The 24,968-nt window shown below is 38.9% G+C and overlaps 1 protein-coding gene and 1 long non-coding RNA gene across 4 annotated transcripts in view; one reads left to right on the forward strand and one right to left on the reverse strand.

Annotated features, from left to right (window-relative positions):
- POC5 (POC5 centriolar protein) overlaps positions 1-24,002 on the reverse strand; it is a 32,480-nt gene extending 8,478 nt beyond the window's left edge. Inside the window, exons 1-10 of one of the 3 annotated variants that reach the window (XM_036309461.1) lie at positions 23,878-23,963; positions 22,502-22,614; positions 20,390-20,485; positions 18,668-18,809; positions 16,684-16,761; positions 12,568-12,773; positions 10,727-10,903; positions 8,209-8,313; positions 6,434-6,613; positions 5,110-5,263 (exon numbers count right to left, since the gene is read on the reverse strand). In XM_036309461.1, the coding sequence (XP_036165354.1) occupies positions 5,110-5,263; positions 6,434-6,613; positions 8,209-8,313; positions 10,727-10,903; positions 12,568-12,773; positions 16,684-16,761; positions 18,668-18,809; positions 20,390-20,473 (1,126 nt within the window). In that variant the 5' untranslated portion in view covers positions 20,474-20,485; positions 22,502-22,614; positions 23,878-23,963. Of the gene's footprint in view, positions 1-5,109; positions 5,264-6,433; positions 6,614-8,208; positions 8,314-10,726; positions 10,904-12,567; positions 12,774-16,683; positions 16,762-18,667; positions 18,810-20,389; positions 20,486-22,501; positions 22,758-23,877 lie in introns of those variants that run through there. The other 2 variants (XM_036309460.1, XM_036309462.1) reach the window with 2 other exon arrangements.
- On the forward strand, positions 1,945-21,656 carry LOC118656301. The gene is made up of 3 exons (XR_004967567.1): positions 1,945-2,357; positions 17,856-17,955; positions 21,575-21,656. It is a non-coding gene; the product is annotated as an uncharacterized LOC118656301 (long non-coding RNA).
- Positions 24,003-24,968: the final 966 nt, after the last annotated feature.

The raw sequence follows: 24,968 nt of genomic DNA on the forward strand, positions 1-24,968 counted from the left end.
AACTTTCTCTTAAAACTGAACCTTAACCTTAGATCAAAGGAGTGAATAACCTCATTTTCTAGAGAAACTAGGACTAAGGATCCTATTTTATTTTGTTAATCCTCACCCAAGGATATTTTTCCATTGAATTTTTAAATTTATTTTTATTTATTTTTTTAGGGAGAGTAGAAGAGAGAAGGAAAGACATAAACATCAATGTGAGAAAAACACACTGACTGGCTGCCTCCTGCATGAGCCCTGACCAGGGCCCGGGCTGGGAGGCACCAATAACGAAGGTACACGCCTTTAAGTGGAATTGAACCTGGGACCTTTTGGTCCGCAGGCAACACTCTATCCACTGAGCCAAACCAGGTAGGGCAACTAAGGGTTCTGTTTTATATTTTCCATCCCAATATTAGAATTCGGTTAAAATTTCTACTTAAAACCATATTTTTGTGATACCAAAGAAAGGGTGAGGGTTTTCAGAATATCTGAATGGAGTATGTAACCCTATCTACACTAATAAAAGAGAAACATGGTAATTGGCGTACGACCGCTACCCTTTTCATTGGCTAATCAGCAAGATATGCAAATTAACTGTCAGCCAAGATGGTGGCCGGCAGCCAGGCAGCTTGAAACTAACATGAGGCTTGGTTGCCTCAGTGACAGAGGAAACCAACGTTCCCCGCCTGCGGCTGCAGGCCTCTGAGCGGGCAGTTTAAGAAACATTGTAACAAATACTGCCGGACTTCAGCCAGCGGAGGCCTAAGAGCTGGAGCCAAGCCTCAAGCTAAAGCTGGCCCAGAATAAAAAAAAAAAAAAAAAAAAAAAGGAAAAAAGGAGCGTTTGGGAGTTCAGTCACCCCCAGCCAGAAAATAGCCCTCAGCCCCTCACCCAGATTTGCCAGGCACCCCAGTGGGGACCCCCACCCTGAAGGGTGTGTGACCAGCTGCAAACAGCCATCATCCCCTCACCCAGGCTGGCCAGGAACCCCAGTGGGGACCCCCACCCTGATCCAGGACACCCTTCAGGGCAAACGAGCTGGCCCCCACCCATGCACCAGGCCTCTGCCCTATATAGTAAAAGCATAATATGCCTCCCAGCACCAGGATCAGCGGAGCCACGAGGCCTCCCGGCACCAGGATCAGCATGACAGGGGGCAGCGCCCAAACCCCCTGATCGGCCCTGCGGCTCTGTGTGTGACAGGGGGCGGGGCCACAACCCCCCCCCCCCCCCCCGGCCCTGCTCTGTGTGTGACGGGGTAGAGCCATAACCTCCCCATCGGCCCTGCCCTGAGTGTGAGAGTGGCGGCGCCCCAACCCCCTGATCGACCCTGCTCTGTGGGTGATAGAGGGTGGTGCCCCAACCCCCCCGCCCCCCCACGGGCCCTGCTCTGTGTGTGATGGGGTAGAGCCATAACCTCCCCATCAGCCCTGCCCTGAGTGTGACAGTGGCGGCGCCCCAATCCCCTGATTGGCCCTGCTCTGTGGGTGATAGAGGGCGGCGCCCCAACCCACTGATCCGCCCTGCTCTGTGACAGGGGACGGTGCCCCAACTCCCCTATCGGACCTACTCTGTGAGTGACAGGGGGGAGCTCCTCAACCCCGATGGGCCCTGCTCTGTGCATGACAGGGTACGGAGCCCCAACTCCCCTGATGGGCCCTGCTCTGTGTGTGACAGGAGGCAGTGCCCCAACCCCCGGATTGGCCCTGCTCCTGCTCTGTGCGTGATAGGGGGTCGTGCCACAACCTCCCCATCGACCTTGCCTTGAGTGTGACAGGGGGTGGTGCCCCAACCCCCCAATCGGCCCTGCTCTGAGCCCGACCAGGGGCTGCACCTAGGGATTGGGCCTGCCCTCTGCCACCCGGGAGCAGGCCTAAGCCAGCAGGTCGTTATCTCCCGAGGGGTCCCAGACTGCTAGAGGGCACAGGCCGGACTGAGGGACCCCCCCTTCCCCCCGAGTGCACAAATTTTTGTGCACCGGGCCTCTAGTGTTTAAATAGTTTTCTGTGTTGTCCTCTTTCCATCTAGAAATACGGGCTTTTGTGTAAGTCCTTTTCTTATACTAAATTTATATAAAAAATATAAACTTTGATTAACAAAGTTTAATGAGGACTATAATGCACGTGTCCTTTGAAATCATTTGATGAAAGGGGCTAATTCAATATAAAATACTGCTTTTGCTTTGAAATCAACACATACACATACTGAGTTTTAACATGCTTTTGATAGAAAGTGAGTCTGACTATCTGTTTTTAGGTGGGTGCCAGACTTCATATCAGATGTGGGACCAGTACACAGGTCAGGTCTGGCCAAGGGGCTCCCTGAAAGAGAGACAGATGACCCAGTCTCCCTTACCTGGGTGGAGTATGCAGTTTGTAAGTTTTAATAATTATTCTTGCTTTAACTGGGATAAATTTTTTCAATTGTTAAGTATTTTTCTACTCTTCCTAAAATTGCTTTGAAAATTGGCAGGTATAATTTTAAAGGCCATTTTTATTGTCACACTTTGCCTTCTCTTTTTAAAATATATTTTTATTGATTTCAGAGAGGAAGGAAGAGGGGGTTAGAAACATCAACAATGAAAGAAAATCATTGACTGGCTGCCTCCTGCATGCCCCTCACTGGGGATCCAGCCCACAACCCGGGCATGTACCCCGCCCGACCGGGAATTGAACCGTGACCTCCTGATTCATGGGTCGATGCTCAACCACTAAGCCACTCTGGCCAGCCACACTTTGCCTTCTTCATAGAAACTTCTAACTTACAAATATAAGATTTAGGATATTGCACAACATGAGATACATTGCAGATGATAGCAAAAAATCAGGACAAATAAAAAAAAATCAAATACTAGTTTTTTTCTAACAAGACAGATACATTAGGAACATTGCATTATTAAAAACTACATTTAAAAAAGCGATTGTTTTAAGGGAGGAAAGGGGACCAGTTGTAATTTTTTTCTTGTGAGAACTAATAGCTGTTATTAAAATGCCACAAAACCTAAATATCACAGAGTAATCCCAGCATTAGATCACAGTGAACTTTGCCTTTGGTAGCTCCCCCAGCCCTATTGCTTACTGTGTGTCTTATTATTCCTGGTATCTTTATCCCTCATTATGATAAACATAGCACAAGGCCACTCAAGACCATTGGGTTCCCAGAACTTGGCATTAGCTGCAGAAGACAGTGGATGTAAAAGCAACAGGAGCAAAACAAATCATGTTGGGTAATTATCAGAATACATTTTCTTCAAATCCTGTTATGGATGTTTGCCTGTAGGAGACATAGCTGTATTTGAATTTAAAATTTAAGATGATCAATTTATAGAGGTGGCAAAATACTCAGTCCTAAGTCAATTCATGTGAATAAGTATGTTATGAAAAACAGATTTCTTGTAATTAAATGCAAGAAGTTCTAATAATAATTTGTCACCTTACTTGTGGAACCTAATATCTCTTCTGAGTAGATAATTAAATTCTTCAATTTAATACATAAAACTTGCTAATAATTGTAACTAAAAGCAGACTAGTCTATTATTGGGGGTGGTGAGTTTGTTTTCAGCATTGATACTCAATTAAAAGACCATTTATTAGAGAAATTAAGCACACTTTGGGGTATCAGCAAGATAAACTATTTAGCCTTGATAATCTATAATTCTATGTTTCTAACCTACAGATGGGCCATACACCCCAACTGTTTCAGAGAGAAAACAATTTGCTTTAATTCACTGTCACCCACAACATGCACAGTTTATATAATAAAAGTTTGTTGATGTTTTAAAATTAAGCACAGAGAAGTTATTCACTGGAATGAAATCATGTTAATGACGTTACAAAATGAAACTGCCTCATGGGTAAGTTAACCATGAGTCTTGGATAGGATTTACTATCAGGGAATACTGCAAAATGTTCGTGTTTCACATGAAACATGGGAGGCTGACTTGAATGAATTAAGACTACAGTAATGTCCAGCTGGTGTGGCTTAGTGGTTGAGCGTCAACCTACGAACCAGGAGATCATGGTTCGATTCCAGGTCAGAGTATATGCCCGGGTTGCAGGCTTGATCCCCAGTGTGGGGGGTGCAGAAGAAAGTTGATCAACGATTTTTCTCTCATCAATGATGTTTCTATCTCTCTCTCCCTCTCCCTTCCTCTCTGAAATCAATAAAAATATATATTTTTAAAAAGCCACTGTAAAATAAAAAATACTTTAGCATGTAAGATGATAGTCATGCTATAATTACTACAATCTTTTTAAAAAGTGTATTTCAAAAGAATCTCTCTATTAAGCTAAATAAGGTAAAGAAGGTTTATATTATCCTGTTTGTTCAGAGAAGAAAACCAAAGCCCAATAAGGAAACTAGGCCTCAATGCAAATTGGTGGCAAAGGACTCTTGTCATGTGCTCATCTAAGCCATGTTCATGAAACTGACACAACTCAGATCCGAGCCAATACATGGATTTTTCTTGAAATAATTTTCTAATTTTTTATTTCTATAGACAGATCTATATTTATAACTTTTGGAAATGAGTTTTAATTGCGGTTTCTCTTAAACTGGAAAACAAGCAATTTTTAAAAATGGAAAACCATGACTAGATAAGAAATATTTAATCAACAAAATAGTCCAAGGAAACTGGCTACTTAGGGAAAGACAAAAATAGAAATTTTGCACTTAAAGGCATTATACATTCAAAGCATTGTTGTAACTCTGAGCGTATATACTTAAGAGTTTAAGTAACCCTGAGTAGTGAATTTTCATGATGGATTTAAAACTGGATATGACACTATGAAGTTAAAAATACAGTGCCTGGTCCCAGCTGGTTTGCTCAGTGGATAGAGCGTCGGCCTGCAGGCTGAAGGGTCCCGGGTTCAATTCTGGTCAAGGGCACATGCCTGGGTTGCGGGCTCCATCCCCAGTAGGGGGGCATGCAGGAGGCAGCCAATCAATGATTCTCTCTCTCCCTTCTTCTCTGAAATTAATTAAAAAAATACATATATATTAAAGAGAAAATACAATACCTGGATAAGACATATCTATTGCAAAAAATTAGTACTAAAGACCACAGTAATCACTGAAATCTCAAATTCTTTTTGAAAGTAGGCAGAGACTCTAAAGTAAAACACTAACCTGCATCATTTCTGTTTTGAAACATTGTCATGGCTTCAAGATTTAATGCACACACCCCCCGCATGAAAGCTTTCTTCATGGAATCTTCAAAGTGCTCTTTTTCATGTTGCATTCTTTGGATCTCAGCTTTTGCATTTTCCAAAGCTCCAGATAACTAAAATAAGGCGAATTTTTTTTAAAAAGGGTTGTAATACAAGGAAGGATATTATTTATTGTTAAAAAGTAGACTTACACTGTGAAGTATTTTTAGGTGAAATACAGGTACTAAAAACACTTTGCCACATGCCTCTTCTGCTATGTGTCTCACTTTATTTTAAATGGTGCATCTTACTTTTAGTGTCTTTCAATAAACCATTTCCATTTCTAACCATAAAGTCAAGGTTCAAACAAAGGGAATTGTATACCAGTCCCACTGAAGCTTGCTGATGTGTTTTAATTATACAAAAAGATATACCATTTCTTACCATAAATCTTTTATGTAGAATATTAAACAAAATACATTAGGAGCCACAAGTAGCCCTCTCTCCTTTAGAAAAAAAAAATAACTAAGTGCCTGTAATATTAACAGCATTTTAAAAAACTAAATGATACTATAGAATTTAAAGTGCAAAGTGATATTAGTTGCAACACATTTTCCCATAGACGAAATATATAGGGACTCCATTTTTTGCATGTCATTTTCAATTGCAGAAAATTGTTTGTATTATGATACTGATTTTTAACATTAAGAACTTTGTACTATAATAATGAAATATTTTTTCCTTTTAGTATTTTATTTCAAGAGGCCTACTGCATTCTACAATACAGCTTTTATTTCATTTTGAGTCTCAAATGTTTTCCCATGGAAATGTTAATTTTATTATTAGAAGTCAATGGGAAAATAATTCCAATTTGTATCTAACTGCTTTAAATCAACCTTATATGAATAAAGTTTATTTAAATTAACAAGAGGATAAACATTTTTGGTTTTGGTCTCTATTCTTGGCTAAATAAAAGCCAAAAGAAGTATAAGAAAGCATGCTTTGAGAGACATAAGGATCTATGAGTGATTTACATTTTCAAGACACATGTACACACAAGAGTTCCAACGTAAGTTTGGAGGCCAGAGTTATAACTTTTAAAGAATAAATAAGTCTGTAAATCTGACTCATTAGTGTTGTTCTTCCCCAAATAGTCACATAGTCTCATTTGAAGATACACTGCATTAAATGGAATTAGAAATGGGTCACTCTGCCTAACTATAATGTAACAATGAGTGATGCTACCCATCTTGTTTATTTCTATTAAAGGAAAGTAAAAATAAATTAAAAAATAGAAGTTTTACCACAGCAACTTTGTTTTCATAATCATTGGAAATTTGGACACAAACTTCTTCAGCTCTTGCTTGACAAGCTCGCTCCACCAAGTCCTTCCACTTCTTTTGCACCGTAGAATGCCAGCCTATCCACACTTTCTTCAGTAAATTTCTCTGGAAGTACTGGTCAGCTAGTTTCCCTTCATAAGCCTAAATGAAAGTATTATAACCTTAAAACACAGTGCACTGGTAAATACACTGGCAGTAATAAAAAGAAACCTAACACGGTGGTGAGCAGTACACACACATTATTATTTAATCCTGTGTAGTTATTCTTATCTGCATAGAGGAGAACAGGCTTATAGAGGTTAGGTAACCTGCCCAAGTAGACAGGGAAAAGCCATCCTTGCCTCATTCCAGAGCCTAAGCTCTTTCTTATCCATTACACATCATTGTTTTATGTAACTAATCAAGTTAGGGGGAAAACAACAACAAAAAACAAATGAAAGAAAATGAGTAACTTGCCACTTGCCATCTTAGTTCTGAATCTGCATGACCCTTTAGCTGAAACCAGGACTAGGACAACAGAGTGGTTGGAAGGCAAAAAGGTAACTGTGGCTTGAGATGGCATTATTCTCCCTTCAGCTTGGTGGACACCACCATAAGCAAGATTAATTTAATTTACAGACTTTCATCATATATAGTGCCAAACTGATTCAAACAGAAACATATGCTATTCTTTTTAATCAATGAATCTAAATTCTTTTGAAGAAGTAGTTCCAATCTAATTTCAATCTTCTTAAATTTGAAAAGTTATTCAAAAAGTGATGGCAGCCTCAATTATTTCAGCTAACATAAAAAAATATATATTCTCATTATGTCACTTGATAAATAACTTTCAAAATATGGTCTAAATACTCATATTTTAAATAGCTCTTTTCAGTCTGATTAATGTAGATTGATCTATTGGGATTAATTTAAAAAAATGAAAGCATTAGGAGGAATCCTATTCCATGATAGTGGAACATTAAATATTGATGTTATTAATACTAAATATTGTTTTAAAAATATTAACATTTAATATTCATTTATTGGAACTAATGCACAGAGATCACTCGATGGCTCACATGAGCATTACCTTAAAACTATATATATATATCCACCTCCTATACTCTTGAGTCTTTATACTCTGTCTTCTTGTAGGATATATACATATTCATACTTTTCCACTTCTGAGACAATAACTTAATTATTCTCTCTCAGTTTGCCTGTACTCTGATATATTGATTCAGCTCTTATTTAATTAAAATGAACAGTGTTCAAATTTAAATTATGTACAAACTAAGGATAATTTTTAAAAAGCTATATAGACATGGCTTTAATTCTCACTCTAAGGTAAGTCTACACAACGAACATTTATACAATTTTATAATGTATAACTATAGTGTTGCCTCTTTTTGAGGAGAATGTATTCAGGCATTTTACAAGGAGAAACAATATGGGAACCATATGATATGTTAAAGACTGTAAATTCTTTTTCCATATAATCATATCTGAGTCAAATTTGTTAAAGGGGTTCCATTACCAAGGCATTTGTAATTTAGGTACAATCTCTACTAACCTATTATGACAAAGGAAATGATATATCAATAGATCTATAAAATATGAGGTATTTTCCCCCAAACTATACCAAATACAAATTCCTTGAAATGAAAGCAACCTTAAATTCATTTTGACTTGATCCTAAACAATTCTGAATCCAGAAGTCTAGTGTGTGTCAGTCGTCTTTTCGTTTTTATACTTACATCCTGTCTGGATTTGACATGGCCAATCCGCCAGTGGAAGAATGTTCTCATCAGCTCCATCCTTTCCTTTTGCTTGCCTATGGCGTGAGACAAGCTGGAAATCACCTGTGAACAGCAACTAGGCCAGTTACTGTGATGTTACAGTAACAGCTGCTAGTACAGTGACTTTTCTCATGTATCAAAAAGTGCTGGAGAATATCAATGGATCACTACTATATTCATCCAGTTAACTTATTATCTTTAAAAAGACCAAAAACACTTCTCCACATGAATACACTACATGAAGGGGAACAAAAGAGGAAAGAAATCTCATTATGTGTATCTTGGTAATCACCAAAAGAAATTTATGTACATGAAAATAAAGGATGGGACACAAGTAGGTCTAGTTATTCCTATGGAAAATAATACAATAATTAAAAATTAATACAAGAATAAACTCTGTGTTTCACCTAAACCTACTTGTGCCCTACCCTGTATGGTCAGACATTTAATTCAAGAAAAACAAGCATTCTTTGAAAGTTTTCCTACATATACAAAAAGTCTTTATTGACTAGAATTGAGGGCAGAGGCCTTTCTAGGTCCTAAATACCTTTAGTACTTTGGATTATAAGTTTCTCAATAACTGTTTTATTTAAAAAATATTTTTATTGATTTCAGATTGAAAGAGAGAGAGAGGAACATCAATGATGAGAGAGAATCATTCATCAGCTGACTCCTGCACGCCTCCTGCAGGGGATCAAGCCAACAACCGCCAGTATGGAACCGTGACCTTCTGGTTCATATGTCAACACTCAACCCCCGAGTCATGCTGAACCACGCTGGCTGGCCAGGCTCAATAACTGTTTAATAATTTTTTTCTGAATTCAACAAACTCATAAAAGAAAATAGTCATACTATGATGTACTTCTTCAATGTTGTTATTCTTGTTATTTTATTTATTATTATATTTTTAAAATGTTTTTATTAGTTTCAGAGAGAGGAAGGGAGAGGGAGAGAGGGATAGAAACATCATTGATGAGAGAGAATCATTGACCGGTTGCCTCCTGCACAACCCCTACTAGGGATCAATTTAGCAACCCGGGCATGTGCCCTGATCAGGAATTGAACCATAACTTCATGGGTCCATGCTCAAACACTGAGTCACAATGGCTGGGCTTGTTCTTGTTCTTTAAAAAAAATTTATGGAGACTTTTAAATCCTAAGACAATACTCTCTCTTATCAAGTACTGAGTAGTTGAAATGTCTATCTAAAAATGGCCACAAAAAGAAATTTTGTAAATTGGGCACATTTACTGAGAGATATTTATTCTGGTTTCTTTAAATAATTTTTAAAAGTGGAAAAGGACACACATTCTAAGATATTATTAATATTCTCTTTCTAAAGTTGTATGGTGGTGGCTATCCACTTTCTTTGTTTTAAAAAACTGGACATATACGTACAACTCTTTTTTTATGTGTGATACTTTAAAATTAAAAGCCTTAAGATGGAGTTTTGAGGATAATAGAGAAAATGACTGATATTAATATCTATTAAAAAAAGTAAACTATGAAAAATGTTCAATTTTATATCATACCTTGCAATACCAAAAGAAAAGCATGTATTTTAAAAAAACACTGGACTCCTTATCCAGTTAATTAAAACAGTGAGTGCTACATCTACAGACCAGCAGTTGAGGTGTTTGCTGTGAGTCCTTTCTCTCTGAAAGCCACCATCCCCCTGGGGGCAGCCACTGATTTGTTGCCCACCTGCTTTGTTCAAGATGTTGTCTGGAGGCACAAAATTAGCACACACCTGAACCTTACTTTCAAGTTCTTAACAGGCTAACAGAAAGTGAAATAAAAGGTGCTGTTTATCAATAAAAAAACAGACTTCTTCAGTGAATAAAGACTTATCACAGATACAATGTGAGAAACTTAAAATAACTCCTAAAAGATGGTTTAAAATGTGGATAATGCTGGTTCCCTAAAGTTCTCTTATGGGCAGTTAGGAAGGAAAAATTAGTATGTACATTTAGCATGTACTCTTAAAACTCCAAGCACATTGAAGTTGATCTCAAAGATAAAATGGCATGACCATGGCATGTTTAATAGGAAGATAAATTGTATATCTGTGCACCTATTTTTCTACCAGTTTCTGAAGTGATTTTCCCTTTGTATCTTGCATGACCTAAAAAAAACCACACTTCCCAGCCTCTTAGGGAGGAAGGAAGAAAGGAGAGAGGGAGGGAGAAGGAAAGAAAGAGAGGGAGACAGAGAGGAAGAGAAAGGGAAAGTGAGGGTGAGGGAGAGAGAGATGTGAGAGAGATACATCTATTGGTTGCCATCTGCACTTACCCCAACCGGGGATCGAACCCAAAACCTGGGTATGTACCCTGACTGGGAATCAAATCGATGACCTTCTGGTGCACCAGACTACGCTCTAACCAACTTAGCCACATCAACCAGGGCACTTCCTGACACTTATTATCTAGCAAGACATTTACGGAATCTCAGTTAAAAGAAATATAAAAGAGAACACCTCATCTTTTCTCCCAATGGAAATTTCATAGGCTTTCTGCAGCTCCTTCAAGCTGTTGATCTGGTTGCACAGTTGTTTTAAATGTGCTGCATGTTTTTCTTTCTCTTTTTTCATTTCCATACGGTGCCAGTCAATAAAATTTAGTCTCCATTTAGTTAGTTCAGATATGACGTTTGTCTGAAAAAGAAATATTCTGATAACTAAGCAGTTTGTTCCTTAATAGTGCTTCTTGAAATTACACCGAAATTAAGGAACACTTTTAAAAAATCAGAACAAGCAATCAACATGAAAGCTATTTTTAAAAAAATCACTAATGAAAACATTTACAAGTTCAACAGTTACAGCTCCTCTTGGTTCACATTCACCATACTAAAGATATGGATTTTTTTAAATTTTAACTTACTTTGTATTAAATCTTGTCATTTAAAAAAATTTCAGGTCTTATTCATTAATTCACTAAATATACAGTTTCTTTGTTTATTCAAGAACTTAAATGTCCATATTAAGATGGGTTCGGAGAAAGGAAATGTAGGGCCATGCGTTAGGGTGAGCCATAGGACTGGATGCTATTTAGATAGAGGTGGACAGTGGGAACCATGGGAGTTGATGCTTTCTTCCCCCAAATAATTTATCACAATGGCTACATTAACAGATTGCTAAGTCTGATCCCTTTTCACTCTACTGATTGATATAAATAAAAAGACCAAATAATCATGTTATCAAAAATCAGATAATATGGTTAACTGAACACAGAACAATTTAAATGGTTGGTGGTACACCACTCCACTCCAGTTGACTTACACCATGAAAAGAAGTATGAAACCTGTTCCATGAGGAAAATGGTAGAAACTATATGAAAAGATTACATCTGGGATTTATAGTTCAAATAACAGAGAAATATAGATGCCCTAGAACTCTCATGACCACAATTTCTCTATGCATGTGAATATTCAGCTTCGTTTTCTCAAACTACCTTTCAGAAAATTGGTATTTTCTCAACTATATTTTAAATAGCAAAAAGAAACCCTGCCACTTCTTTTTTGGTAATATTTTTTTAAAGCGAGTCTTTAAAAAAAATGTTTTTATTGATTTTTAGAGACAGAGGAAAAGAGAGAGATAGAGAGAAACATCGATGAGAGAGGAACATCATTGATTGGCTTATTCCTGCATATACCCCTACTGGAGATTGAGCCCACAACCCAGGCATGTGCACCAACCAGGAATCAAACTGGCAACCTCTTGGTTCCTGGGTTGATGCTTAACTGCTGAGCCAAACCGGCCAGGCTCTCTGCCATTTCTGTAATACTTTGTTTTACTTAAAGGCCACAACATTACTAAAAATAAAAATCTGTCTTTATAGAGATATTAGTTATACATTGTGGTTGCTATAAGAATGGCTATAAAATGAATACATAATGCTAAAATTGGATTTTGTATTTCATATAAAGGAGACATTTTCATTAGTCATAGCTACAATATAATAAAGGTTCATTGAGTGTCTCAGTCACATTCAGGGTTAGTCTTTCAGAACATCTGAGAAATTCACTAGACCGTCCCATCAACTATTTAAAACCTTGCTATTTAAAGTATGTTTTCTGAACCAGCAGCATCACCTGGGATATTGTTAGAAATGCATAATCTCAGGTCCTCAAAAACAAATGAATAAAAAGCTAAAGTTCAACAGGATTCCTGGGGGATTCATATGGACATCAAAGACTGAGAAGCACAGATGTTAGACATTGGACTGATCAAAAACTAAAGATTAAAAAGAACCTTTTATTTTAAAGAAAAGAAAAACTGGAATTAAGAGCAAAACTATTACACTAATCCAACAACAATACCTTAAGACCTGAACTCCAAAGATCCAGTACACTTTCCACCTTTTGAAGGTTTTCTTCAGAAACAACAGAATTGCCCACAATTATTTCATGGATACCTGCATGACTAGAATTAGACCCTGGTGTGGAAGAGTCGCCTAAAATATTTGAACTGAAAAAATCCATGACCGGGTGAAAAGGCTTCCTTGGTGATGACACTGGTGATAACCCTAGAATGAAAAAAAGTTTAGTGGTTAAGGCAAACTGAAAACAACCCAAAATGGTGAGGACTTATATTGGAAGGCTAGAAGATGTCAGTTACTATAGAGGCTGAGAAAAATGCAGAGAAATGACTTTTCCGTGTAATTAATCTGGATAATTTAAATTTCAGTATTGTCACTGATTTAGGACTAATTAGCATGAGATGCCTCCTATACTCAAATAAAGATGCTTCATATATCCAGCTCCAGCCTGAGCTGAAACTATTATCATCTGTGTCATCATATCAGCATTCTCTAAGTGCTTTGTATGTTCCTATAATACAAATGTTATAAGGATTAGCTCTCATAATACATGCTACCCTAAGAAATACATACTATTATCTCCATTTTACTGATTCCAAAACTGAGGTTCAGAAAGGGTTAAGGAATTGACCAAGGTCAGAGTGTTTGTATATAGGTTATTATTACTTTATGTAGAACACTGGGATAAGTTTTAATACTATTAAATGTCAGCACTATACGTAGAGACTAGTAATTTAATTTGTCAGATACTCAACTATAAGATACCCTGTTTGCCCTCAACATAGAGGTGAGAAATATATATACTTTATATAATATAATATAATATAATATAATATAATATAATATAATATAATATATACTTTATATAATATATATACACACTCCCATCTCCTCTTGCCCATATACAGGGCGTAGAGATGGGAGTGAGAGCCAGAGCCAGAAAGAGAACTGGTATCTATCTTTAAAAAAGCACAGAATATTTTATCACACATATATGTTGGAATTAGAGACTAGTGATCATCATTTCTTGCATATCACACTTTTGTTATGAGGGTCCTATAACTAAGACTGAAGGGCTTTTCTCTCTTCCTTACTGAATGACTCAAAACAAAGATAAAGATAAATCTACTATAGAACTTGTTACTTAAAAGTAAATGAAGAATATTTGCAAAAGGAGGAAATCATTCTCTAATATGTATGTTTTGCATAAAAATATATAAACAAATGGTTTAAGCTAGTCACACTATGTAGCACTACCTATATATTCTGAAGATGGTTTAGGAACTCAAATAATAAGGCACATGAATAGTATTTTTTTAGTAGATTTTACTAACTAGATCTGCACTCATGGACTCTGGACTCTGCTTTTTTTTTTTTTTTTTTTTAAATAATACACTCACCTTTAAAAAAAATGGAATCTTGGTTCGCTATTCACTTGACCAAGAAAACCCCACAAAATCATGCAAATTAAGAGGTTCAGATCTTTAAGTTCACTTTAAGAACACTTGTGAAACTGACAAGGCTATCATGGGGATGGGAATACAAAAAGCCACCATGTATTTGAAGGATGTCATTTTATAGAAGCTACTAGAGGCTTGGCGGCGGGGGGGAGGAGGGGGGGTCCCTCAGCCCGGCCTGTGCCCTCTCGCAGTCTGGGACCCCTCGGGGGATGTCCACCTGCTGGTTGAGGCCCGCTCCCCGGAGGATCAGGCCTAAGCTGGCAGTCAGACATCCCTCTGGAAGCCCGGGAGCCCTCGGGGGTGTCCACTTGCCAGCGGTGAGCAGGCCTAAGCTTCAGTCGGACATCCTTAGCGCTGCTGAGGCGGGAGAGGCTCCTGCCACCACCGCTGTGCTGGCAGCCATCAGCCTGGCTTGTGGCTGAGCAGTGTGTGGGAGCGCACTGACCACCAGGGGGCAGCTCCTGCATTGAGTGTCTGCCCCCTGATGGTCAGTGTGTGCTACAGTGACCAGTCATTCCCAGTTGTTCTGCTGTTAGGGTCAATTTGCATATTACCCTTTTATTATATAGGAATAGAGGCCTGGTGCACGGGTGGGGGCCGGCTGGTTTGCCCTGAAGGGTGTCCCGGATCAGGGTGGGGGTCCCACTGGGGTGCCTGGCCAGCCTGGGTGAGGGGCTGAAGGCCGTTTTCAGGCTAGCCACGCCCCCCGGCAACCCAAGCTCCCAGCCTCTCTTTTTTTTTCTTTGATTTATTTATCTTCTATAATTGAAACTTTGTAGCCTTGAGCAGAGCCCAGGACCTGCCAGGGAAGGTGGGAAGCTTGGCTTCCTCTATCGCCAAGGGCAACCCAAGCCTCCTGCTCACTCCAGCTCCGTGGCTGCTGCCATCTTAGTTGGGTTAATTTGCATACTCGCTCCTGATTGTCTTGTGGGCGTGATTTGAGCGTATTGGAGGGATGGTTAATTTGCATGTTTCTCTTTTATTATAGAAGCTATATGCACTATTCTGTCGTTACAATGGTGGAGTTGGTAGGTGTGTCCAGTCCAAACAGTTGTGCTGGACACAGAGTCAGTGGCCCAAAAAGAGTGCTAAATTTTTGCTGCACATACTTAAAAATGTAGAGAGTAATGCTGAGCTTAAGGGTTTAGATGTAGAGTCTCTGGTCACTGAGCACATCCAGGTGAATAAAACTCTTAAGATGAGGTACAGAACTTACAAAGCTCGTGGGCAGATGAACCTATATATGAACTCTCCCTGCCACATTGAGATGATCCTTACTGAAAAAGAACAGACTGTTCCAAACCAGAAGAGGAGGTTGCACAGAAGAAAAAGATACCCCAGAAGAAACTTAAGAAACAAAAACTTATGGCCTGAGAGTAAATTAAGGATGAAATAAATACTGATAAAAGTAAAAGAAGGAAAAAAAAAAAGAACTTGGAAGATCGCCTATAAATTACATTGCCCAAGCCTTCTATTTATAAGTGAGAAAACTAAAGGATAGAGGCATTTCTTATATGGTGGCTTAAATGGTCCTTACATTAAATAACATTGAATCACCTAGTATGAAAAGTATTCTATTTTTACTATATTATTTATTCTATGTCAAAGAAAAAGTTTCAATCTGGTGCTAGTATGCTTTTAAAACCTCTGTAACACTTGCTAATCAGACTGAACACACCACTACCAATAGTATTCAACCAAACTTTAATAACTTTGTTTGAGTTGCATTTATTTTTACCATTCTATTTGTAACAAGATTATATTAGTTTTATGCTATAAACAGTAATAACATATGTAATATATTTTTCTTTTAAAATAAAAAGCTAAAAATTAATATATATGAAAACACTTAAATGATAGAACAGGTGGAATAAAGATAGGAAGAATATCATAAAGTTAGTACACAAATGCCTGAAAATTGGGAAATGATGCATTATGAAAAAATTTAAATCGGCCAAACTATCTGATATCCTTTTGAATCTTTAAAAATATTTGTCCTCTTGCCCTAGCCGGTTTGGCCCAGTGGATAGAGCGTCAGCCTGGGGATTGAAGGGTCCTCGGTAGATTCTGGTCAAGGGCACATGCCTGAGTTGTGGGCTCAGTCCCCAGTAGAGGGCGTGCAGAAGGCAGCTGATCAATGATTCTGTCTCATCATTGATGTATTTTTCTCTCTCCCTCTCCCTTCCTTCTCTGAAAACAATAAAAGGACTTATATGCAAGTATATAGGCCTAACCAATGGACACAGACAACAGGGGGGTGAGGGCATCAGTGGGGGGGGGAGGGCAGGGGGTAACGTGGGGATAAAGACACATATGTAATAACTTAATCAATAAAAAAATTTAAAAAATAATAAAAAGAGAGCCATAACACAAAAATAAAATAATAATAATAAAATAATAATATATTAAAAAGAAAATTGCCCTCTAACCTAGGAGATTTAAGAAAGGATGTCACATAGTATAATAAATAAACCTGTTTGTCTTAATTGTACTATTTTGATTATAAAATTATTTTAAATAGTATTAGTAAGTTAGCAACAACAGCATTTTAAATTCCTGCCAATAATATGCTAAAATATTCCTCTTACTACATAGATAATATTCATCAAACCACAAAATGTTGTATATTAATAAAAACAAGCTAAAGAAAGTAATACCTTCTGTCTTTGAATGACTTGAAATATTTAAATCACATCCTTTTCTAACTTCCGTCCTTGTTTCTCTTTCTCTTCTTACTGTAAAGAAAAACACCCCAAAGCACTCTTAAATAAAATATCTATTCACATACACTTAATTTAAGAAGGTTGAGGTATATAAATAAGATTTTAGAACAAAGAAAATATAACATGGTGGGTTAGAGGAACATTAAAAAAAAGAACAAGAATAAAGAAAAGATTCTGAAACTAGAAAAAGTCTTATATTAATAAACTCAATTCCACCCACCAAATATGGATGAAAGAAAAGTCAGTGTACTGTGGCATTCAATTCACACTGAGAATCAGTGGATGAATGACATTAGAACTTAGAAAAGGCTATGCTGTATAATAACATTGGATATTTCCAGGGGCCGCTGCTTCTCACTAGCTGCAATCAAACTAAAGTGACACCTGTTCCCCCCAAAACAGGGACTTCCTTACTTCCACCTCAGGAACCTTTAGTCAATACATGGCGAAAAGTGGGAAAAACCTCACAAGAATGACTTTGCCAACTCTGACACACCTCACTTATACTAAACAATGGCAACACCAAGAATAAAGGGAATGGGATGATAAATTTACATAGTCCATTCTAACCAAGTCCATGTGTAAATCAAGATAATCTAAATTCTCTGCATGTTGTATGCTTAGGTCTCAAGTCCTTTTTGATAAAGGCAGAGCATAAACAAATACTACCCTACATACGAAAAAGAACAGGGGTCTTAAATCTCAAGTGATAACTGTGAAAGGTTGCAGAGTTGGGGCATGGAAAGAACTCCTGTGTTGTGTCACTGGGAACAATAGTACAGTAATACTGTAGCCAAGGAAAAGCAAACAAGCTTTTGGTGACCACCTTAAGGGCAGAGGTTTAGAGAGCTAATACACTAATTGCCTAAATTCATTTGTAAGGGAGTATATGCAACACTTTGGGTTTGCTCAGTAGGAACTCCATGTTGAGGTGCCAGTATAATCAAAACATGGTCAATATCACTGATATAAAAATGAATTCAAGGGTCGTATCTCTTAAAGATCAATAAATTTGGACAGAAAGTATTCAGTGCTAAAATGGTTCAGTGGTAGAATAAGTATATGTATTTTACAATTGTGGTCTACTTGTTGATCCAATGCAACAGGTCAAAGATTGAGAAGCAATGGAAAGGCCATGTCTACAGAGGGAGAAGGACAATAGACACTAGGGCTGTGACTTATCAGAAAACGAGGAGCCTGCTGACTGTGAGTAGGCTGTGTCATGTGCCTTTAAGTAGGGATCCTTAGAGTTTATTGTTGATAACTGCCCATTATCAGAGCTGTTTTACAAGGGCTTTCTGTACCCTTGTTTAGAATGAGCTGTTTGGGATCCTGTACTTTACTAAATAAGGGAAAAATAGGTAAAAGGAGCTTCATCCTTCTTTTTCAACCCTTTACTCATCTATCATCATACATCCTGATTTGTATTAGCTCTAGCTCTCAATTCTGTCACTGACATAGTCCAAGGATGGATTCACGTTTGTGGTGATAATTCAAACAGTCCTCTATGCCTATATAAATACTGCTGACAAAGTCCCAGCATATGGTTCATAAACTTAAGGGATTCTGAGGGCTACCTATGGACCATCTTTAATTTGGGGGTTTGGGCATTTATTTTTCAAGATAATCCTGACAAATAACCATTAGAACAAATACAGAGATGTTACATATTTTACTAAGAGACATGCAATAGCTACAGTGTTGCTTTAAATTTATTACTTTTCAGAAAAGTCAGTCAAAGGAAGCTCAAAGATCCAGCTGTCATATAAGAGCCAAGAATAACATTAAAACGTAAAGAGTTTCCCCAGATAATAGTGATATTCACCATTGACTGGAGAAGCATTTTCACAATCGTAAGTCAATTGCATTTATAAGTTCAAATAACATCTTAAGAGATGTTTTGAAAAATATACATAACCTTGATTATGAAGAGTATCATCAATTATAGTATGAAATCTAACATCTGGCGCCACTTCTCCCTTAGAATGAGATGGCTGTGAAGTACCCGGCTCAATATTTGGAGTCACTATAGTATAACGAAGCAATTCTTCATACTCTTCCTATGAGAAACCAATAATAAATAATGTTTTATAACACTGTCGCAATGGACACTCAGGCAAAAGAATAACAAAAGCTGTACATATTTACTATGTATAAAAGTGTATAGCTATTTTATATTATTATATTTTGAAATATTTTCAACAATAGGACATGGGTAGCTTTCAACTGTAGTCAAGACTCAATTTCCAGCCCCTCTCCCCTCCCGGGAAGTTTGGGGGTAGGACTGAAATTGCCAATCCTCTAATTACATGATTGGTTCCTCTGGCAACCAGCCCTCATCTTTAGGTGTGGGTGCAAAAGTCACCTCATAACAAAAGACACCTTTATCATTCTCATCGCTTTAGAAATTACAATGTTTTAGGAGCTCTGTGCCAGAAACCAGGATGAAGACCAAATATATATTTATTATAAATCATATCACAAGTATAAATGAGTTAATTAGGTCCCTCTAGAAACACGTCTGGATAAGACAGAGATGAAGAGTACAGGAAAGCACTGACACCTAAAAAGATGGCATCAAGTTGGAGAGATACCATCCAAAGGGAAGGCAAGGATACAACATCTGTCACAATTCCCGAATGCTTCTTTACTAGTAAATAATCAGATACTTTAACAGCAGCTTCCCAAAGTCTAAATTTGTAATTTCAATTAAAGGAACACATTTGCTCATAAAATATTTTCTTGAAGCTTTTCTCATATTATACTTACTCAACATAATGTACCAAACATAATGTCCAGCTTTTTTCCTCTTAAGTGATATAATTATAAAACTCAAGATATACCATGTTAGTATTCTCTCGATTAAAACCTACTCTAGAAATATGAATCCATATTTTTGATAAAACATTTAGAAATAAAAGAAATTCAGAAATTTCATATAAAACCCATACCTTCTGCAGTCAATTTATCTGTCACTGTCCAAGCAGCAGAATGTGATGAATGTTGTGGCAACAGGGACTAGAACCTAGAGTAGAACACTAAGGAATCTAGGCCTCAGAACTTTGGATGGTTTGATGTTGTATTAATTGGCATTAAAGTGAAAGCAGCATTCATAAAGAGATAGCTACAATGAGAAAATTCCAAGAAAAAAATGTTTGAGATTTACAGCTTCTCTCATTGTGTTGTTTGAAGCCTTTGTACAAAGAGTAAAGAGCTCATGATTATTTTCAGAAAGATTAAAATAATGTAAGGCATTTCCCAAAGTCTGTAAAATAATTCCTAAAGTTTGGTATAATGTGATATACATTATACATTATATACACACTAGAGGCCCAACGCATGAAAATTTGTGCAAGAGTAGGCCTTCCTTCCCCTGGCTGCTGGCATCGGCTTCCCTCTGGCAACCGGGACCCCAGCTTCCCTCCTCCGGCCATCGGCAGGCACCCAGGGCCGGACGGCTTCCCTCTGGTCCGGGCTTCGTCTGGAAGGACGTCTGGTCTAATCAGCATATTTCCCTTTTATTATTTTTGATTATAATTATAAATGTAAATGGCATGAATGAAAAATGTATTCCTAGTTTTCCCTCATACTATTTGTTGAAAATAAGTAAGTCATAACAAATTTAGACATGTCTTCCTACCTGAAGATCTGAAGAGCTTGAACTGTTTTGGTTGCAGTCATTCTGCATAACTGGAAATGAGTATTTCTCCTCATCTGATGACATTCTGTAAAAATACTATAAAACAGTAAACGTTAACTTTAGTTTTCCCCCCTCAATATTTAAACTAAAATAGAATTCCTTTTATAGAGATGGAACACCATCCAAAACAATAATTGTGATATTTTAAAATCATTCCACATATTTGAGCAACCATAGACAAAATCACTGGACAGGAAAAAATAGTTAAAGACTCAATTCCCAAAATTAGTGACTTTATAAAGTAGTAAAGGAGATGAAACAAATACATGAAAGGTTAAAGAAAAATGGAGGCTCCTCAGAAACATCCGCACAGTAGAGGGTTGAGAATAATGGATTGTGATCTCTATTCTTAACAATGTGTGACGACCTAGATGTTGTGCACTTTCTTTGAAGATGCTGAACCAAGGAGAATGAACAATTTGAGCAAATTCCCTGCTTGGGAAACTTACCTTTTGGAAGTATTATTTTAAGAAAAGTAAGCCTATACAAAACAACAGATTCTAATACGCACATAGAAAAATTGTTGAAAGTCTTAAAAATAAATTTAAAAAAGTACCTTTAGTAACTAGTAAGTAAATTATTTAAAAGACAAGTAGTGAATATTCAAACTATCTGAATACTAGTAACACGTAAGACATTGGTGAGGAAGTAAGATGAGTCCTCAAGGACTTACAATCTATAGGGAGGGGCCAGATAGGTATATAAGTGACTGATGAAAAAAGTGCTAATAGACCCTATATAAAAGAGGTGCAAATAAAGGAGGCAGGAGTAGCCATTTTTCATGGGGTGAGATCCTGAGGGTGTGAAGAAGTAAGAATGGAGCCAGAGAAAATTTTAATAGAGAAAATGACCCCAGTGTTGCGATCTGAAAGACAGATAAAAGTTATCAGGGTATACTAGGCAGTAGAGTTGCATAAGCAAAGACACAGAGGCATGGAGAGGTATGCTAGGAACGTAAGTATAGTAGTTAAGGCTGTAAGCAAAGGGTGTAAAGCAAGGCTTGGCTGAGAGCAGCCAGATCACGGAAGATCATGATTATGTCATGTTAAAAAGTTTGGTCTTTATTTTAGAGAAGTTATTAAAATGTTTTAAACAAGTGATGACCAGATCATGCTTGTCTTTTAGAATGATCACTCTGGCAACTTTCAAGATGAATTAGAGAGTTGGGGTCCTGAAGAAAGAGAGATCAATGGAGAGCCGAATGCAGCAGTCCAAGAAGTAAGTGTTCCCTCTGGCAGTAATCCAGGAGATAAATGAGGACCCGAATCTAGGAGTCAGCAGTGGGAAGTAGATGGAGGGTATGACTATGAGACCGTTGTGTTATGGCAATGAAAATGAGAGACCATGGTTAATAATTGGTTCAGGGATTAAAGGGAGGAATTGTTAATGGCTTCCAGGAGTCTGACTTGAGTAACTAGATAGATGATAGTGCCACTCACCAAGCCAAGAAATGTAGGAAGATGAGCAGGTTGAGAGGAAGAACACTAGGTTCAACATCAGATGTTTTGGGTGTGCAGTACCTGTGAGGCACTGAGATGAAGCTGCAGGTATGTAGCATATGGCCACCCTGTACGCTGTGCTCCAGCCAAGGACTGCCACTTACAGTGGTTGCAACGTGAATGGTGCTTCCTGGAGTTAAACAGTGTGGGAGCCCTGCTTTGGAGCTTTAGGTTGAAGGTACAGTTTGAGGAATCATCAGCATAATAGGAAATGCTGAAGAACGAGAGGATAAGATCACTGATGAAAAGGAGCGATAGAAAAATTTCTTACTCCGAAGTCCATATACCCAAATTGTATGCACTATTTTTAGTATAAATGCACATGCGTGTATTTTTCTAGGAAGAGGATCCTTAGCTTCCAATACGTGTTCAGAGGAAACTACAACCCTAATAAAGTGAAGGGCCACTACCATAGTGAGACAAAGGTTAAAACCACGACCACTAACATTTAAAGCGGGCGAGAAAAGCCAACAAAGAAGACTACAAAGACCAATAAAACTATCAGAAAGAACAGCATCACAAAAGCTTAGAGAAGGAAGTCAGAGTCACATACCAAAGAAAGATGAGAACTGGACAGAATCCCTTGAATCTGGCAGTCAGGAAGTTGCTATGACATTTCCCTGAACAATTTCAGTGGAAAGTAGAACAGGTCTCAATCACAGTGGGCTGAAAAGTAAGTGAGATGAGGAAATTGAAGCAGAAAGGGCGGATCCAGGGAAACCACAATATTAGAAGAAACATGGATTGGGGCTAGATTGTGGAAAGGATAGCTCAACTTTATTCAGTGGCTGTTCCTGAATATACACATGATAAGTGAACTAAATCTCTGCCTGCCTGTCCTTCGCTAAGCCACTTAGGAAGGATAAAATAAGCACATACATCTCAGCAAGGAATGGCTGCTCCACAGGACTTCAAACCCACCCCTGTGGTAACGTGGTCCATCTCTGTTTCCATCCACTTCTTCCTTTAGGATGTGCTTGCTGGTCAGTTAAGTATAGGAGTGGGGGTGGGGTGGGGCTGATTATTTAAAAAAACAAAGGAACTGCACAGTATGGTCGGACTTACAGGAGTCTTTGAATAGAGACATTGCAGACACTAACAACTACTGTACTTTTGGAAAATACGGGCTCAATCTTCCTCCTGCCCTGCTGTGATGCCAACAAGGTATGGCCGTTTATGGGAAACTCTGCAACGGTAGCATTAACTTCTCCTAGGTTCAGAAACAAAGGAGGAAAATGGAGCTTGCTTTCACGGGTGGCGGATGTACATCGGTTCACTAAATTTTCAGTGTTTTCTAACCCAAAACGTCAGAAACCAGGGATAAAAGGTTCCGAGGGCTTCTTTATGGCCAGGTAAACCAAAGTACGTCTTGGTAATCACCTGGCTGATGGGGAAAGAGGGCTCCTTCTGGGAACTCAAAAGTAAGCCCTAAGAGGCAGAGGAGGGGTGACAGGTGCAAGCCGGCGGCAGGGTGCGCCCCGCGCGGACCCGGTTACCTGCAGGCAAAGACAGGGCGCGCGGGCCGCTCCCACGCCGAGGGCTCGCAGCAGACGGGAAAGCAGTTGCGAGCCGGCAAAGGGCTAGTTCTTTCCGATCACTTTCCTACCCACCCGTTTTAATCACATTCTTACTTAAAAACAAGGAAGCGTTTGACATGGTTATTTCCCTCCCTTAACGTTTTAAACGGCCAGAGCCTATGGGACAGTAACCGCTATATTTGAGGCATCCCTCCTCATGCCCTCTCTTCGCCACGACTCGAAGAAGAAAACCTCGCGACCTTGCCGCCCCGCCGAACAGCAGAAAGGCCAGGTCTAGGGGGCGGTGCTCCCAGCCCGGAGCTCGGGGGCGGAAATCTGGGCCAAAGCACTTTAAAGCCCACTCCGCTGTCTCCGCCAGGGGCTCGGGGTCGCCCAGGGCGCCGCTACCCACCGTCGCAGCTCTCCAGGAACCCCGACTCCTCCGTCCGCGTCCGCCCGCCGCGTCCCTGCTAAAACCACAGCCAGTACCGGGGCTACCTTAGCAGCAGCCTGACAGTTTCAAACTGCAGAGAGGAATTAAGGACGGCCCTGGGCATTGGCCCCGACCTTCAGCAACCTGACGTGTGATTGGTCAGCCCGCCGGGGGCGGGGTCTTAGACCGCGGCGGGGAGAAACCGGAGTTAAGTTACTAGGGAAAGCCCCGCCCTCTGGTCCTGAGGGGGCGGGGTCTTAAGGAGCCCTGCGAAGCGTCTGGGAGCGCATGCTCAGTTCCGTTTTGCGACTGCTGACTGCAAGCCCCTTCTGAAACCGGATTTGGGCTGCTGAGCAGGGCCGAAGTCAGCCAGGGCGGAACGCTGTTGTCTTTCGATAACACCCAATCTATGCGTGTGGTCCTCATGCATAAAAGTCATCTGCGTCTACAGGTGCCCTGCAACAGGATCACTTGGAGGTGCTTTTTAAAAAAATACAGATTCCTGAACCCTCTCTCTCTGAATTCCTTGGGTGTTGAGCAGGGCCAGGGAATCTGAATATTTAACTGTGTTCTGGACACTGTACTCAACTCATTTAATTCTCAGATTATCTCCGTGATAGAGATGCTGTTTCCATCCTCGTTTTACAGATATGAAAACAAGCCCAAAGAGTTGACTTGCCCATGATCACATGGCTAATAAGAGCAGAACTGGTATTCAAATTAAGGTAGACTGGGTTCCAGAATCCATGTTCCTATCAGTAAGTCTGTTGGGAACAGTGTGACTGTTACAGATTAAATAGTGTCCTCAAAAAAAAAGATGTTCAAGTCCTAACTCTAGTACCTGTGAATGTGACCGTTCTTGGAAGTGGGGTCATTACAAAATGCAATCAAGTTAAATTAGATCATGCTGGATTGAGGTGAACCTAAATTCAATAACTAATGTCCTTATAGATGGAAATTTAGACACAGAGAGAGATACAGGAGAGAAGATGGAGGCAGAGATTGAGTGATGCATCTGTAAACTAAGAAACAGATGATTGCCAGCAACCACTAGCAGCTAGAAGAGGCAA

This window comes from Myotis myotis, unplaced genomic scaffold (genome assembly GCF_014108235.1).
Source record: "Myotis myotis isolate mMyoMyo1 unplaced genomic scaffold, mMyoMyo1.p scaffold_m19_p_5, whole genome shotgun sequence".
Taxonomy (NCBI): domain Eukaryota; kingdom Metazoa; phylum Chordata; class Mammalia; order Chiroptera; family Vespertilionidae; genus Myotis; species Myotis myotis.